Genomic DNA, 18,388 nt, shown 5'->3' with positions numbered 1-18,388 from the left:
AGATTCCAATCCTGCCTTTCATGCACACTGTGCTATTACAGGGGCACAATTTTCTCTGTGGCAAAAAAAGCAAAATCTCCCAGTGTATGCTCATACTAATCATTGTGTTTTCTATTATCTATCTACCACTTGTGTTTGCGTCTCATGGTATGCATGTCTATGTGAATGGCACATATTATAACCTCTCATCAATACTGACACTATTAAGTAATTTGCAGAGGTGCATGAAATAATGTATGCTTAAACTTGAATGTGCAATTTATGGCGTTTAACTGTCCACTCCAGGTGGCAGGCCGCCTGGCCGGAGAGGTGCTGGACTATAGTGTGAAGCCCAGTTCAGATCAAAGGTTTGTGACGCAACTAAACCATTTTATAATGTTGTGGTGGAGTTGCAGCAGTGCGATGTCAGTCAACAACAGCAGATGGTGTCAGTCAACAACACAGTCTATACTTTTCTTCACACACTGGTGGAGGCAAAGGAGAGACTAAAGTTAACCATCTTCCACACAAACACACATGCGCACGCACACAGGCATGCACACACACTATTACATATTCAGTTTGTCAATCATTTATCACACTTTACTAATGTACTACACCTGATTGCTACCTAATAGCCCAAATTGGACTTTTTGCAGTACTATAGCAATGCTTTTCCTTCTCCCAGCTCTCCCCCTCTCATTCCTTCCCATAGCTCATTAAAGGGGCCTCTGTGCCCGGGCTGTTTCAGTGTTCTATCTATCTTCCACCCCAGCAGGCACCGAAAGGGAAGGAGAGATTACAAGAGATACTAAATGCAGCTGGTGAACAAGTTTAATTTTCTCACGTCATCAGATAAAAAAATGAATAAATAAAATGCAATAAAAGCACAATTGCCGATAGCAACCTAACATGTAAAAAAAAACAAAAAAAAAAAACACTGCAATATCGACCAATGCCATCCAGACCAACTGCAGTAACAGGATTCAATTTTTATCAGTTTACAGACTTCGTATAAAAACACCCTCTAACTCATGCTATCTTTGAGATGATTCAGAACTCTGAAGCTGAGTGGTAGCGGTCTTCTCCCGAGCTCATATTAAAATAGTCCGGAACTGCACTCTTGCTTCCTGTTTGGAGCTGCCCCTGGATCACTGTCCGTGGTATTTTTCCCCTGGCTCCTCCCAGGCCTCCACTAGGACACACAATCTGAAGATTTGTGAGACAGTCCAAGCACTTACAGGAAAAGCTCACTCAAAACAAGAAAAAAAGCATAAATAATGATAATCTGCTTCTTCCTGTTTTACACAAGGAGAGAGGAAGTCTGGAACCATGGTATAAGAGAGTTGAACAATATTAGAAGTATTATTTAATATTGAGCTTATATCTCATAGAATATCTTCCAGTTGCTTTTTAAAATATATTAGTCATTTCAGTGAAAGCAGTTGGTAGATAAAGGAGAAATAAGTATACACAAGCAGTAAGTGAACTGGTCTGAAACAACTGAAGAAGATATACTGAAGGTTACGCTCCTTACATCAAAGCAATTTTACACAAAGCCTCTTCTATACAAAGGATACCTACCTGTGTGGTGGGATATCTGGTTTCAATAACTATGAATTGTTCCAGTGGGACTCATTAAAGGCTCTCTTTGTATCATCAAAGACCCACATTAACTTAACCGTCTGTGAAATATGTACTGCAATCAAAACTGCACAAATTACTTAAATTAAACTCGCATATTATTTGGGATCACATTACAAGAAGACTCATATTTACTTTCTCTAAGACAGAGTGTCATTATGGCCTGTGGTGGCCACCATGATGAGGTTAATAAATACACAGTTTTAGTGACGCATTAAAAAACTAAATCACCTTGTGGTTAAATCTCAATCTAACTTTAACAAAACAGCCACCGTAAATCGCACAGGACTATGTCTGGGGCCAACAACGCCGAGCAGCTCAAATCTAAACATATAAAGAGCACTGTGCATCCAAAAAGCACACTCCTGCACAAACCCGAAATTCCCTCCACTATTACTGGGTCACAAACGCAGGGTTTGTCCAAAGTCACACATACTTGACAGGAGGAGGGTCACACCCAAGTCTGCATAGCACGTCTGCTGACTAATGTTTGTGTGAAGAGCATTAGAAATTTGCAAGCATGCTTATGAAGGGCATACATACAAAAGGGCCTGTATATATTTTGGGTTTTGCATACAAGGAAAACATATTAGCCAATGCATGTTTTCAGCTTTTCAGCTGAGAATGCTACATCAGCTTATTTGCCTAGGCAACCAGACAAGCATTGTTCCATCAACAACTTAGCCACAATATCTAATAAGCTAATAAGAATATACCACAGAGATAGCTGAGCTACAACTACAGTAACAAATTCTTGGTTGAGTTATAAATAAAATGAATCATTTTTTGTATTTAGCTAGCTAGGGTTTTAAGATCATTATTTATGTACTAACCAATCAAGCTAGGATAGCTAATGTTAGCCATAATACTGAGTGCAGTCTGTCTTCCAGAATAACTGATCACTAACAGATGCTGCAATGCAGATACACTTCATATGTAAAGTCACATTTACTAATCTTTTTTAGTGAAATGGTTTTCTTGATTTTAAAAACCCACTTGAAATGCCATTCATTTTAACATATCCGAGGCATGAGGACTAAAAAATAAGACATACAATTTTATAAATTGCTCAATAGCTATGCAAGCTGTAATTTGACGTTAAGATGCGTGCATCTTACAAACAGGAAATGAGTAACCCTGTTCAAGTAATCTCATGCTCATGGTACAGCTCAAAATATCTTGCTCAGAGGATTGTCCAAACATTTTTTATGCATGTCACTTCAAGGGGATCCATAATACACTAATATAAATGTCATTCAAATGGATCAGTACATTACAACCCAAGATAATTATTTTTTAAATACAACCGTCACCTTAAAATGAACACTTGTAGAATCAGGAGCCACAGACTGCTCATGTTGCACCTTTACATCCTCTAAATGCAAACAAATTCCCTTGTATAGGCTATCTCTTGCTCTGCAAACAGTTTGCAAGTTTTGCTCCGTCAGATTGAAATTATCTTGGGTGGCAGTGAGAAGAGAGTGACAGATCACTCTAAAATATTTCTCTTTCATTTGCTTACCATGAAACATGTTTTGATTCTACAAACAGTGTCTTTTTGCAGATTTGATTAGTCCATCAGACAAGTTCAACAAGGCTTCATTTGAAACGGAAGTCTATGATCGAGGAAGATGCAGCAAAGGTTCCACTTTAAAATCTCTGTGACAAAAGAACGATAAAATTAAATGGCATTTTAAAAAAGTGAGTCCTTCAGTGCCTTTTTCTGCCGTTGTAACCATATCCATTGCAATATTCGATGGGGGATGATAGAGATGTGATTTGATTTGACATTATTGAATTAACTCACTGTAGAAAACAGTTCATGTGGGAGTGAACTGCACTGCAAATGAGTTCATTTTCCTGACACAAAGAAATTTCTTTCTTTAGCAGTGTCAGGCCTGAGAGTGAAGAGCAAAGCGTTCGATGAGCAGCTTATATAACTCAATGGTTTCTTCCTGTCATTGAGTGCTCCTGTATTCCAAATGCATGGCCTTTGCTTTCAATCCTGTGGGAAGTCTCTGAAGGAGCTGAAGCTGAACCTGTGACCAGAGGGGCCCAGCACAGAGCTGGAGCTCAGCACAGAGGTAGGGCCCAGCATGGAGCTGGAGCTCAGCACAGAGGTGGGGCCCAACATGGAGGTGGAGTTCAGCACAGAGGTGGGGCCCAACATGGAGCTGGAGCTCAGCACAGCGGTAGGGCCCAACATGGGGGTGGAGTTTAGCACAGAGGTGGGGCCCAACATGGAGCTGGAGCTCAGCACAGCGGTAGGACCCAACATGGAGGTGGGGCCCAAAGCGGTGGCGGAGCCCAGCGTGGTACTGGAATGGATCCGGGGGATTTTTTCCATCAGCTTGGAGATGGCCCGCCTCCTGAAGGAGGTGGGAGAGGAGCTGAGCAGGTGGACCATGTCCCTGCAGAGTGCGTGGAACACTGCCGCTGTCTCGTCACAGCCTTCCCGAGCAGAAACCTCGTGGAACCGCAGTTTCAGGCCTTTGGATAGGTTCTCCCCATCTTCTGTGGTCACCATGCGGTCAAACTCCAGGTCCTTCTTGTTGGCAACAATGACGATGGGCGGAGGCTCCGCATTGCCCTTTCTGGCTGCGGAGTGAACGTGGTTGACCAGGAAACACAGCCGCATGACCTCGTTGAAGCTACACCTGTCTGTCACCGAGTACACAATGACGAAGCCATCACCCCACTTAATCTTCTCCTCAATCAGCAGAGCATCCTCCTCCTGGAAGAATAACACCACAAACAAACCAGCTTCTTACAAGCTGAGAGGAGGAAAATATTAAGATTGTGACTTTTGAAAAATGATTAAATTGTAGGAATCCTTTTAACATATCCGTTTACAGTATAATCGTGAGAAGAAAAAAAAACTCTTTCAAGTGATAGTAAGAAGGCTGAAAGAACAGGGGAATTCAAATTCCCGGCCAGTCCTTCCTTGGCCCATGTCATTACAAAGCTTTCCCAACACACTGCTTTTGAAAATGGTGCCGCACCATACGTGATGACATAACGTGCTCACTGCTTGGCAGGTCAGTCGGGTGGCTTTCTGAGGACTCAGAAAAAATATTTACATATTTATTATTCCCAGATTTATACATCTGGCAGTTTTCCAACTTTGACTCCTCCACCTGGGGCATCTACAGGCATAAAAGGTGCATCATTCCATCTAGGTGCGCTACCCGTGTACACAGGGGTCGGGTTGAGACAAAATGTGCACACAAACACTGCAGTCACGGTGATCACATATCAACAAGGGCCTGGGGGCCTAGTTATACCCCCAAATACCCAGCCAGCCGTTTTGAAGCCTGGGGAGCAATGTGACATTACAAGATCGGTGTCCTCTTCTATGGTGCCTCGAATTTCCTAGCGAATAAAAGAGAGAGCACCACCTAAAGGATACCACTGTGGCAGCAGCTGTGTCTGTGTCCTTGCATGTCTGTAATCACCAGGGGACCAGGCATTGACATTAACCCTGCAGCTCGCAGATGCCAGTGGTTACCGCTGGAGGTACTGCAGTTTATTTAGGCTCTGGTGCCAAAAAGCTAATTTCCCCATTAAAATCCATTCAAAACTATGAATTTACCGAGCCGAATTACACCATTTTGGACAATACTTTTAAATTCTAAAATTTATTCACGCTGAACTAATTACTCTCCAGGGACCAATATTTTTTCTGAATAAGATTTTTTTCACTCTTTGGGTACCCAGTGTTCACACTCTGGTACCAAATAAAAGCCCCATAGTCAAACATGGTAGCCTCCATGAACTGGCTTCTTGCGCTAATGAGCAGATCCCATAGGAATCCATGGAACCAGTAAGCTGAGGCTGACCCCAGTCCTTGTAATTCTCAATGGTAGCAACAAAAGGACAGTGCTGAACTGAACTGAATGCCTGGGAAATGACGGACAGCTCACAGCTTATCCCTCGAAATGAAGAGGCAGCAATAGCGATGTGGGTGTTGTCAACACAAGGTTTCCTTTTTATTAAATGGACCAGACTTTTATTTGGCATTTCAGAGTGGCAAAATTGTAGGGAAGGGCTTACAGGGGCCATTTTATATATCAGATATAGGCCTAAACAAAGCATGGCAAACTGATTGGCAAACTGCATTGAAGGGGAGATATAGTATCACAGTCAATGCAGGCTTATTATTATAATGCAATTTTATTTATAATTTTATGAATTTTCAAGAAATGTGGAAACCCTGTATATAACAAGGTTACAATGAAAAATATCTAAATGACTCTTTGAACTAGACTCACCACATAGAAAACATGTAATTTAACAATTACCCTATTTTTCAAGCCTACCATAAGCTAGGAGATGGCACAGTATATAAAACTGTGCTTAATTTATGATTGAGGACATATTTGTAAGGACGGAACTGGTTGAAAGAAACAAACGACGTGTTGTTCTCACCTGCCCGGCTGTATCGAGGATTTCAAAACGAACCATGTCTCCACCTACAGACAGGTCATGTCTGTAAATTGTTTCTGCAAATGAATACATTTACCAACAAATTAAACCAGAAGTTTACATTGAACCCAATTTAACGATTACTCCGATACCAGTTAAAAATGCCACATCCACACTTTAAACAACACGAACATTTTAAGATGAATTGTAAACACGTACCGAGGGTCGGGTCGTACTCGCCAATGAATCTCTTGGTAATGAATCGGACAGTCAATGCTGCAGTAGGAACAGAGTAAATTATACGTGAAAAGTAGGCTACAGCATAACCGGTCAATATAACTGCAAAATTTGTAGGAAATCAGCTTCAATATAGGCTAATGAAATGCAATAGCTATGATCATAACCACGTATTAATTTCGTAGTAATAGTCTACAAACAACAAGATTAGCGTCATTCAGAATTATAAGCATTTTAAGGTAATGCAGGTGTAAATATTGTAATGATACACTACCCTTTTTCTAATTATCCTATATTTCATTTTATTTACCTGTCTTACCGACGGCTGCTTGTCCCAAAATCACTATACGGACTGTTTTCGGGGAGACCAAACTCCCGGCTCTCCTCAAAGTTCTTGGCAATGTGAAGTTTGTAGTCATCATTATTCATTTTTATTATGAGGCTTTCGGAGCGATCTTGGCTTTTAATCCAAAAATATGAACAGTTTATTCCCCTGCTGGTGTATGGATAGAGTGAACTAACATATCACGAGAGTGCGCCGTTCGTCGCTACCACAAATGGCATATGGTCTGAAGTTCTGAATCTCCTCGACTTAACGGAACCGTTTCGCGGAAGAAGCAGTTGGGGGGGCTGGACGGCTTGTAACTAAGCTTTAGCATGTAATATGTGTTCAATTAACACAAATGGCCTTTCCAAAACAAGGATAATGTGACCGGGCATTGTAGTAGCCTATAATGATGATTGACGGTCTCAAAACAGACCCTAAAAGATTAGCAAAATACAGATATTGTAAACCTTAAAGAGCACGTTTTCACTTTCTGGAAAGTCTCAAGCAAAACATCAGAACAGTGACGTCGATATTTAGGCGTGAGTCCAAGATTTTCCTAATTATGAATTTACTGCACTAAAACTTCAAGGCGTCATCCTGGTTAACATGGAAGGAATTATTCTGACTAAATTAAATAAATAGATGATTGAAAAAAACAATTGTGAAATGCCACAATGTATACATTTCTTAATTTTGTTATAATTCTCAATTCAAGAGTTTTCATACGTTTCATATTTATGATATCAATTTTTGTGTAGAGCTACTGTCCTTAAAGTTGCTGTCTACCATGTCATATTGCGGTATCTGCCCAATTAAGAAGGCCCCTTTTCTGCAATGACTTCACAGCTGGCCAGTTCTTTCTCTAACAGCTGTTAACTTAGTATCTACACTTCAAACCACCTAATTTTCATCATAATACGTTGTTAGTTAGATGTGGTCAAACATAGCGTTTACCTTGTCAGGCTAAAATACGGGGGAAGTCAATCAAATTTCTTAATTTCCAAATATGCTCGTCAGAGGACAAAATGTGCTTCAGATATTAACCATTGCCAATTGTGCATGGCTCTATGGAGCTACTGGCCTGCATTTACAGAACTAAAAAGGAAATAACCCCAACCCTGCTAGGACAGGTCTGCGCAATAGTCAATAGCAGCCTTACATACAGAACAGTTCCTAGACTTTTGGGGGCCCTAGGCACAGTTCCTAGTAGAAGGGCCGGCTCTGTGTACATATTTTACACTCCCGTTTGCAAATTGCTTGTGGGGGGGGGCAAGGTAGCTACAGCAGCCTAGAAAATAATCTGATGACCACCATGTACGAGAAAGTGAAGAATCCTGCAATAAGGAGAAAAGAACTTAGCTGTGGAGGGTATGCATTTATTAAATCAAGCAGATGCTCGTGACGAGATTGTCTTGCAAACTTTCACAATAACAAACGTGAAAGATTTTATTAGGTTAGGTTAGGCACAGAATACCAGAGGTTCAGGCCGAGGTCCGGGCACAAAGCCGATGTGTGGAGGGCTTTTTGACGAAGCACGCGACTGGGTTCAGGTCCAGCGCATCCTGAGACACGCCTGGCGGTGGCGAGAAGCGGAACCTCTGCAGAAGGAAGGTGAAGAAGAGGAAGAGCTCCATCTTGGCCAGGCTCTCTCCTGGACACGCCCGGTGCCCTATGAGGGTCGCACAACCACAACACGTCAGACAACCATGGTGGAAAAGAGACGGCAAGGGAGACGGAGACGCACTGCCCAGAGGCCTAGCATTCTGCTCTCAGTTCTACCAAAAACGACTGCCGAACACATCAATTTTGCGGCTATATGCGGACTCTGTACCTAAATTTAACATCAATTTCTCCAATTAAAAATCACTGCAATGGTTCAGGGACCAGAAACCAAATTAGAAGAGCTAGACTTTGATATACAAAAACGCTTTCAAGGCCACTGTGCCTCATAAGACAGCATCTGCTGCCCTGTCTGAATAGAATTCCTCAGCTCCTGTTGAATGACCACATTCTCTTCAGATGCCAAGATGTAAAACCATGGGGCCAATTTACCTGAAATAATTTAGGACACATCACATTGGGTAGCATTGCTTTGGAATACAGCTCATTTAATTTGTGTGAGCCAAGAGTGTGTATATTGTTTCTTGTAACTTGGCTTCATTTTAATATCAATACTTTTAATTGCAGGCCTAGATTTTGCAATTAGTTTGAATTAATGATTTATAGACAGTGCTTTGTATGCGTGAGTAACTTGAGACTCAAAAAAAAAAAGTTTTCAAACATATTTCTTTTTACACTGTGTGTTATGAGTAACTGATAACGCATATAAATGTATGAGATACATGCATCCAAACATATTCCGGCTCAAAGAAACACATATCTAAATGAGATATACACAATAAATCTGATAATTGTATGTCAGTAGAGGATCTTTGGGCCTACCTAACATTAATTTAGAAACCTGGAATTTACAAGGTAGCTACATTAGCCTAGTTAAAAAGCAGTTAACAGACCTTTCCACAGCGGTCAATCTAACCGTTGTCACTTCCAGAAAATTGATAAACCAGCAGTCATAAAAATCAATATGCCTCCCTCTTTGTGACTTTTCCTAAACACAAGTATTGGACATTCTGATAGAATGTGAATATCAATGAGCCTGGGTAATCGAGCACAGAAAATCATCCAAATGCCCATCCCTAGAAGGTTTTCACCTGAACTCCAACAAATCACACCTCATTCAACAGCTCAAGCTTGCTGAGCTCCCATTTGAGAGAGGTGTGCCAAATTAGGGTTGAAATGAATGCCTAGCACAGTAGATCTCCAGGGACAGGGTTGGTTAACACTACTGCAGAGACTCTTTATGCAGTTAGAAGGAACTTTGACTTTGCGTAATCCAAGAAATTGTCGTATGGAGTGAAGTGACGTATGGGGGCCCACTCAGTCATAAGGACTACATTAGATGGGACAAGCATTCGGTGGAGTATAGAGGCTTTGCTTGGAGACTCACACATTCTGACCCCCTGTGTATACTGGGGAAAAGTACTACATGTTCTAGACCCACTGCAATTTAAAGCACTGAAAACCAAAACTGAGGAGTATCGGTTCAGAGATACAAAGCAGAACCTGACCACATACAGGGCCAAAATTTAATACAGCCCAGAAAACTACAACTAAAAGGGATAATCCTGATGTCTTTTCAGGAGAGAGAATCGCAGATGGGCCTTTTCTATAGTTACGGAGGAGGGAATTTAAGCACCTTTACACAACTACAAAGGACAAAGAGTATCACAGCCCCTTTCAATTATACATAATCCAAGCATCTACTGTAAAACTACAGGGGAGACAATCAGTCCCTTCATAAAACAGCATTACAGATGCAGTTGCAGAAAGAGAATGGAAATACATGTACCCTTTACATGTACCTGTAACTGTAGGTACGTACTCTAGGCCTTCATGTTCTCTCTACATTCACCACTGACCTCCTGGTGAAACCGTAAGCCTACAGACCTTGGCACATGCTGAATAGTGTGTCTGTCCCAAGAATCAAAACCTGTGGTCAGGAGTCCAGATTCTTGCATTGGCTGATGACTACAGAGGTTTGCCATGCGCTCTGCTGTGCATGTGCCGTACCCACAGAGAAGTTCAGTAAGGCATCTCTCCTGGTGAAGCAGCCCTTTTCATCCAGGAAGTGGCCTGGGTTGAAACTGTGGGGGGTCTCCCATTCATCTTCATCCCGCAACACTGATTCCAGGGACAGGAGCGTTTTCGTTCCCTGTGGTGCACACACACACACATCCAAGCATTTTTAAAAATGGAAGGGGGGGGGGGAAAAAGGGAAAAAAAAAAAATTCAAAGCTTGGACAGTTGGAATCCTTACTGTGCCAGACATCATAAAAATGCACTGCACAAAGAAAGGCTGTGTGGAGCCTTGTTCCACAACATCTCTTTAAACCAGACTAAATCGAAAGGAGAGAGGGAGAGAGAAAGGGAGGAGGGAGGACAGGGAAACGGACATGAGGGGAAGGGAACGAACCTTCTCAATAAGGTATCCCTGGAAGGTGACATCAAAGGAGGTGGTGCGAGTGATCATGGAAATGGGACTGCCAAACCTCTGGATCTCATGGATCACAGCGTTTGTGTAGGGTAGGTTCTTCTGGTCCTTGAGCCGAGGTTCCCGGTGCCCAATAACTTGGCTCAGCTCCTCCTGAACCCGGTCTATACGCAGAGGCAGAGGCAGAGAGAGCGAGAGCGATTCATTGCTGAAATCACTTGTTCTAATCCGTGTTCCCAACTTGCAAGAGGGAAGTGGTATACTTGCACGTGTGTATGCATGTATGGATTTGTGTTTGCGTGTCCCCACCCTGTATATCGGGGTACTTGGCCATCAGGATCAAACCCCAGACCAGGCTGATGTAAGTGGTCTCCGTCCCTGCTACAAACATGTCGCGGACGATACCAAGAAGGTTGCCGTTAGAGAAGTAGGAGCTTGGCTGGTCTGACTCCTGGAAGGGAACAGGTAGAATGGACTGCATTTACATAGCGCTTTTATCCAAAGCGCTTTAGGTGGAGGGCATGCATGAAACCGGTTAGCTCTGCATTGCTCATTAATTGAAAGGCGCATTATTCAACGCGCGGCAAACGCACCGTGCATTCACCGCAGGACGACGGCCGTAATTTTATCCGAGAAGCGCGTGTGCCGGTGCAAGGTCTCTCTTCCACTCGCAGCGCCCGATTTAACTGAACAAGGTCACGATGCGTGCATGCGTTTGAATTTGCATGATTTACGTAGAGACGAGTGCACGCGTTTGAATTTGCATGATTTACGTAGAGACGCGTGCACGCGTTTGAATTTGCATGATTTACGTAGAGACGCGTGCACGCATTTTTGAATTTGCATGATTTACGTAGAGACGTGTGCACGCGTTTGAATTTGCATGGCTTTTCCCTACTGATAATGCCCCACATGATGCCCGTCTGTGAATAAGCGTAACGTAATTAAGATTCGAGGCCAAGGATGAAACAGGGCTAGGGTCACCCGAGTCCCGGCCCCATTTCCCTCGGCCCTTACCTTGAGCTGCTGCAAAAGGAAGTCGTCCACAATTCCCCTGCAGTCCTGGGGGCTGAAAGTGTCCTTAAACTGCCCCACCAGCACCTTCATCTTCTCAGTGCAGAATCGGTAGTTCTTCAGTGCCTCGGACCGATTTCTCAGTAGCAGACCACCACACCAGGACAGCCACGGGAATACGCTGTGCAGCTGCAGTAACCATCAAAAAAAAAAAAAAGCATTTTTGTAGTTAACTCCCTTCTTGATATGAATATTAAGAACAATATTGTTTAAATTCTCAACTAGACATCCACTAAATGAACGTAATGTACTGGTTAGAAGCAGGTTTCATTTTATAATTCCCAGAGCTCTGCAATAGTGTTTGCAGACACCCACTTATTCAAAATATTCTGAACAGATTTCTTCTTTCATGATGTATCTCAGTAAAGACAACTGGGGGGGGGGGGGGGGGGGGACTGTGAATGCCATGGCGTATAATCGAAAGGAACCAATTTAGCGGCAAACCGAGGAACCGTCCCTGAGGAAACAACTTTGCCACTTGGGTGTCCTAACATCACAAAGCCAACATTTATTTATTTTTTTTTTTTTTTACACTAGGACGATTAAGGCGAGTACCTGTATTTCAGCAGAACTAATCAAGTCTATAGTTTGCTTTAAATAGGCAAGCATTTCCCGTAAGGTGGGGTCAGCGTCGTCAAAGCGGTCGCCAAACAGGATGGTGCAGATTATGTTGGAGACGGAGGCATCCAGAAGCTCGACGTCGAAAGGCTCGCCTGAACAGAGAGAACAAGCCAAAACTTGAGTTCTCCCCCCTATAATAGTCCCATTATCGCCCCTCAAGAAGTCAAGACACTTTTTCTTGCATTACCACCCCTTTTTTTAAAACCACCCCAATATGAAATACTCAGTTGTCACAGTGGTTCCTGACCTCGGTCCTGAAGATTCCCCTGTGTATGCTGGTTCAAACAGACTGATGTACATCAATTTAATTGATTCACAACAGTCAAATTTGATCAGCTACATGTTACCTTTTAATACAATTGTTCCCAATATTGCATGTATGTTTACTCAACATGGCTCAGGAGGTAAGACCGATTGTCTGGCAGTCGGAGGGTTGCCGGTTCAAACCCCACCCTGGGCATGTCGAAGTGTCCTTGAGCAAGACACCTAACCCCTAACTGCTCTGGCGAATGAGAGGCATCAATTGTAAAGCGCTTTGGATAAAAGCGCTATATAAATGCAGTCCATTTACCATTACTCAGTGTGGTTTTTTTTTGGTTAGAAACACAAGACCTTCATTTACCTTTGAATGAAATTAAGGATAAATGATAACTGAATCCAGGCTCATTTCTCTCACCCTTAAACTTCTCCAGTACCTCGATGAAGTGGTTGCATTCCTTGATTATCACCTCTTCCCCTGCTGCCTTGCCCATTCCAAAGTTGCGCAGGCTGCCAAGACAGAAATGCTTCATCGCCTTCCAGGATTTTCCATTGGCAAACAGAACACCTGGGAGAGCGGAAGAACATGAGGCACAGAAACGAATGCATGCGTACTTTTATACCGTGCAAAAGAACTGCAGTCTAGGAAGCAGTGTTGGACCACTGTTAAGCTAACTGGCGAACACCGTTTTTCCCCCAATCACCACTATGGCAGGCGGCTAGCTGCAGAACCGTTCCCAACTATGCTACATTAGTTTAACGGCTCATCGTCATCTGGACAGCCTTGCAGAGACTGGCCGCTATTGGACGGCTGCAATTCTGAGCTGATGGCAGGCCCTTAGTGGCCAGCCAATGGGTACAGAGTAAGGGCTAGTCACCTGAGGCCAAATGCATAACACAGTACAGGGACTCTTGACCCACTGGTCATAGTTAGGAAAAGTGGTATTCAGTCGGTGTGACCACGTCCTGATGAGCATCTACACTACATCTATGTATAGATTTTATTCACGTATTGTTTTATAGATGGTCGCTTTATAATGCATGTTGTTTCACTCTCGCGCATATTTTTACAAGTTAGCTAGCCAAACTTGCTTTAAAAAATAATTAAAAAGTACAATTGTACTCATTTCAAAAATCAAAGCTTGAAGTAAGAAAATGTTTTCCTGAGCACTATGTTTGCAGAGCACACAAGTAGTTAAACATGTCAATCGTATACCTTGTCCATGGAACATTTCTCTAAAGATGACAAGCATGTCCTTTTCTTGGAACTCTGAGGGGCTCAAGAGGACCTGTTTGACTGCCTTGTAGCCCGTCACGATGACCACTTTCTTTGGGCCGAGGTGTACAGTGAACACAGATCCGTATTTCTTAGACAGCTGGAGAGACCAAAATTATTATTAGGGCTGAACAGCAAGCTGAAAATACAACCTAGCCAGCATTCCACATATTTTTGTTTTGTGTGTGCGCGCGCGCGCGGTGTGAGAGTGTGTGTGTGCGTCTGTGTGCGAGTGTGAGGGGGGTTAAAACCTTTTCCCACCCACTGTCCTGCTGGCGGGACGCTAGCGCTTTGTAATTAGCACAGGATCCTAGCGCTATGAAAAGCTGAATGAATATGTAATATGTATTGAAAGATTAGACTCGTCTTTTCGGTCATGGTCATTGTGGTGTGGGGATGGCTGGTTTAAGCAGCCACACCTGCCCTGGGTCAAGCTAATTAGACCTGGCCAATTGGATAATTGGTTAATAATTAGATAATTGGCCAGGCTAATTGGACCCAGGAACAGGAGTGGCTGCACCTGTGCGTAGTGAGGTAATCACTGCGCACAGGTTAAATCTGCCATCCCCACCCACATCAGGAGCTTCTCTGTCATGACAGTGTTTGAGATCTGCTCACTTGGCTGTAACATCTTGCCAAACCCTCGTGGAATAAATGTGGACTGTTTAAACATCATCTCCCTGTGTCTCTGTGCTGGAGGGCCCCAAAGAAAGCCACTTCGGTGGCCTGTGGCAGGCGTGTTTGCCACAGTCATTTAAAAAAAAGAAGGAAAAAAAAGCCTGTCAAATACAATCCAGGTACTATTTACGGCAGAGTTTTCAAAGTAAAATCTTAGAATATGGTGTTTCCCGACCTTCAAAGCAGCCTGGTAATGTATGGTCCAAAAATGTAATAAAATCTTGAAAACTTCATATCCTTATTCACCACAAGGGTCTAACAAACAAATATAGTCACTTTGTTTTATTAGAAACCTAGCCTAATCCAAATCAAGATACTGTCGAGAGAACAAAAAGGGGGGTGGGTGGTAAAAGGTTAAAAAATATGGAGGCAAGAGAACATGAGCAAGTTCTAAGGCTCCAAATTATTTGGACAAGCAAACCTTGTAACCGACAAGGATCTTCATGTGTTATTTTATTCTGTTGGTCTCTTTTCACCCCAGAGGATATGGAGTAATGAAGCTTGTGTGTTCCTTCCATCTCTTTTATTTAAAAATGCATTTTAGCCATTTGTTTTATTTTAGACCTTACTTTCATGCATGCTGAAAAACTACATGAAGAGTGCTGTATATTGTACAAATATATTTTACACTCCATATTATTTTGGTCCTTACTTCATGGGTACAGATGTTGAACCTTGTGAGGTCCAGATGGAGCAGGTTCCCAAGGAGGGGCAGTGGTCTGGGTCCTGGTGGGCATTTTGCACACCCAGGGGTGGAAGAGAACAGGTAGAGCACATACAGCAGAGATGCCACCCCAAAAAGCATCAAGGGCAGGGGGATCTGGGCCACAAGCTCCAACACAACCATGGCACACCTCTGAACGGAGAAGGTGGAGGTTACCCTCCGGCAAACATATTTGTTTAGCTCACACATCACCACGCCACATTAATACTTCAGCCAGGTCACTGCTTTTCATTGAGGGTGAGGATTATATTCAAACAAAGCTTCAACAGCAGCTACCGCATGTTTGTCAGTGTGTGCGTATATATTATATATATAATGCATTTTACTAAAGTGTTTTATTTGAAAGCATATTTTCACACGTTCTTGGGCTACAAGACATGCAGGCCTACATGAAAAGTGCTGTATATAGAAATTGTATAATTATACATTTTACTCTCCATATGATTTGGTTCCTTACCCCATAAATAGACACGCTGAATCATTCTGCAACTGACCACACATGCTTTTGGTGCAATTTTGCATCACATCACAATCTGTTTTAATTGGAATGGATTGTGTGGCAGCAATTACAGAAATCCAATTAGTTCTAAAATTCAATAGGCCACTGAACAAAAATGAGAATGTGGTCATATCATGCTTAACCAGACCTGCCAACCTTAGGAAAATATTCTGAATACCACAAGTGTCAGTGTAACACTTAGTTCACATGCTTTCGCTCCACTTCGCTTGGCACGCACACACAAGCCTTTCTTCATAATTCTAGTTTTGACTGTTGAAGTGATCAGGTAAAATTGTATAATTTGACCTGATTCTAAAATATCACTTGCACTGCACTGGGCTATATTATGATATATTCAAGTCAAGTTTGAGTACACCTGCTTAAAACAATTTGTTCATGATTCATATTTCATTGTGTGCGCTTATACAAACTGATAACCAGAGGTGGGTAACCCAGCTTCAAAGAGTAAAAAGACTGACCATGTATTTGTTCCACCACCATGCACTAAACCAGCTGATTCTAATAACTCTTTAGCAATAACTGAATCAGTTTATATAGGCATACATCATATAGGCCTAATGAAAAAAATAGTATGCAATTGAAAAATTATCTAGGAAAGTAGGCTTTTGTAACTAGAGTTTTAGCCAAATTACCTGAAGTGGGTCGGGGAGGGGTTACAGAACCACAAGCACAAGGTCGTAGCATCTGGTTCAATCCGAGGGATGTAGTTCAAATATCGAATAAATGTACGGTATTGTTTTGTATTAATTGGTTGTTTTCTGTAATTTATATTATATATATATAGCGTAGTTTCAGCTGGCATTTCGTACCTGCCTATTTTGACCAAGAATTGCGTGGTTGGTACACAAAATCCGTGCAGGTTGGCAGGTCTGCTTAACGAATCAAAAGGTGGGGGGGGGGGGGGGGGGGAGACTGCTTAATTTTCACAAAAAGCGAGAAGTATAGGCAAAAAGGAAGACGTTTTAAAATGGACTTACTTTACGAAGCTTCAATGTTGTAGCCAACTCGTAATCGAATCAACCTTTATTTGGCATATCCATAGGTATTCTTTAAAAGACCAATTTTGATCATGGCTACTGTTAATTAAAATCAAGACTGCCTTAAAACAGTCCAATTTAACAGACTGAGCGGGGTTGAATAGAAATCGTAGTTTACACGACTCTCACAGCATCACTTCTGTATGAAATGTGGACAAAAATAGCTGCATAAGGTAGCGTACTTCAGTTACAAGCGAGTATCGCCTCGAAGAGCACAGAAAAGTAGTCGTAACTTAAATTCACAGGAGATAACCTATGATTCGTAAATTTTATTTACCCAATGCACATGTGACAGTGGGAGAAGTTGAGGTAGACACGCGAGCGAACGTTACGTAGCGAACATAACTCATTTAAAGGACACGAAGGCCCAAAACAAAAATAATCATTATGTCACAGTGAAGACTAAGCTAACATGTAGCGGTTGTGTAGGACAATCTTACCTGGATCGTTTCACGCACGTTGTTGACACGACTGCTCTTCTCATGCTCTTGAAAGCACGCAGTCAGTCGAGTCGGGATTTGTGGGGTTGTTTCCAGCCGTTACAGGAGTAAATTAATCAAGCCAGGGTAGGTGAATATAGCCCTAGGCCTACCTGTGCCACTAACAATTAGCCTAATTCAATTATGATTAAAGACACGGAGTCCGATATAGGTATCGTTGGGGTCTACCAAGAAACAATTCACAACGATGGTAGCATATCAATATCAGTCAGTCAAACTTGATTTGTATAGCACGTTTCACAAACAATTGTCACAATACTGTCGTGGATTTTACCTTCAACGGAGGAAAATAATTTAATCGGGTCACAGAATAATTTAGCAATACAAATTTTACAACTTGGCCAAATAGGAGAAACCGTTCAAGCACTAATTTTCAGAGTTCGAGAAGAGAGTCTCAAACTTCTGTTTACACCTCTCTCCTTTATATCTTTCCAACGGCCCTTAGACAGGTCTTGGTATGTATGTGGGTGTAGGTGTTGCTCCTTATCAGAACAGCTTGTTCTCTTTTGATATTATTCACAGATGCCAGTGGTCTCTAACCCTGGTCCTGGAGAGCTACAGGGTCTGCTGGTTGTTTTCACCTTAAAATCAGTACCCAATTGAGACCCAAGACACCAGGTGAGTTGAGTTAACTGTGTAATCAACTGCTCTAATTGATTCATGAAGTGCAGAGACACTATGAAAACCAGCAGACCCTGTAGCTCTCCAGGACCAAGGTTGGAGACCACTGGTATATGCACTTTTCAAACGCTATCGATCAAGACATGACAAGTTACTTTTAACTACGATTTACTTCTTTTACAAAGTATCTCTCTCAAGTCACATTTATGCATTCGTGACATTCTTAAACACCTGTGGCCAGTTCCGCTTTGCCCACATTGTTTTCTTCCTTTTCTCAGGTCATTCCTCTCCAGTACCTTTCCATTTTTCACCTTAAGTGACATACATAGTTTTGTTATAAACACATTAAAATATATTTCAGATAGTTAAACACACTAAGTAAGCAAGCTTACTTTGTCACAATACACTTCACGGA

General features: G+C 42.2%; 2 protein-coding genes across 5 annotated transcripts; both read right to left on the bottom strand.

Moving 5' to 3' along the window:
- Nucleotides 1-795: 795 nt before the first annotated feature.
- On the bottom strand, nt 796-7,882 carry LOC135242524 (ras-related and estrogen-regulated growth inhibitor-like). Of its 2 annotated transcripts, none has more exons than XM_064313627.1 (4): nt 6,596-7,882; nt 6,268-6,324; nt 6,052-6,125; nt 796-4,357 (listed from the first exon to the last, which is right to left on the bottom strand). In XM_064313627.1, the coding sequence occupies exons 1-4, from the start codon at nt 6,705-6,707 to the stop codon at nt 3,623-3,625; spliced, it is 978 nt and encodes a 325-aa protein (XP_064169697.1). In that variant the 5' UTR covers nt 6,708-7,882; the 3' UTR covers nt 796-3,622. The 2 variants fall into 2 exon arrangements, with proteins under 2 accessions (XP_064169697.1, XP_064169698.1); XM_064313628.1 differs by having other exon boundaries at nt 6,605-7,882.
- Nucleotides 7,883-7,975: 93 nt separating this feature from the next.
- On the bottom strand, nt 7,976-17,896 carry LOC135242523 (cytochrome P450 2K1-like). Of its 3 annotated transcripts, XM_064313625.1 has the most exons (11): nt 17,293-17,896; nt 16,793-16,862; nt 15,224-15,427; nt 13,834-13,993; nt 13,036-13,185; nt 12,294-12,451; nt 11,682-11,867; nt 10,974-11,115; nt 10,647-10,828; nt 10,244-10,385; nt 7,976-8,282 (listed from the first exon to the last, which is right to left on the bottom strand). In XM_064313625.1, the coding sequence occupies exons 3-11, from the start codon at nt 15,416-15,418 to the stop codon at nt 8,095-8,097; spliced, it is 1,503 nt and encodes a 500-aa protein (XP_064169695.1). In that variant the 5' UTR covers nt 15,419-15,427; nt 16,793-16,862; nt 17,293-17,896; the 3' UTR covers nt 7,976-8,094. The 3 variants fall into 3 exon arrangements, with proteins under 3 accessions (XP_064169695.1, XP_064169694.1, XP_064169696.1); XM_064313624.1 differs by lacking the exon at nt 16,793-16,862 and having other exon boundaries at nt 17,293-17,895; XM_064313626.1 differs by lacking the exons at nt 16,793-16,862; nt 17,293-17,896 and having other exon boundaries at nt 10,248-10,385; nt 15,224-15,475.
- Nucleotides 17,897-18,388: the final 492 nt, after the last annotated feature.

This window comes from Anguilla rostrata, chromosome 16 (genome assembly GCF_018555375.3).
Source record: "Anguilla rostrata isolate EN2019 chromosome 16, ASM1855537v3, whole genome shotgun sequence".
Lineage (NCBI taxonomy): Eukaryota > Metazoa > Chordata > Actinopteri > Anguilliformes > Anguillidae > Anguilla > Anguilla rostrata.
Note: the sequence above shows the minus strand (reverse complement) of the source record. Positions and strands in the feature narration are given on the sequence as shown.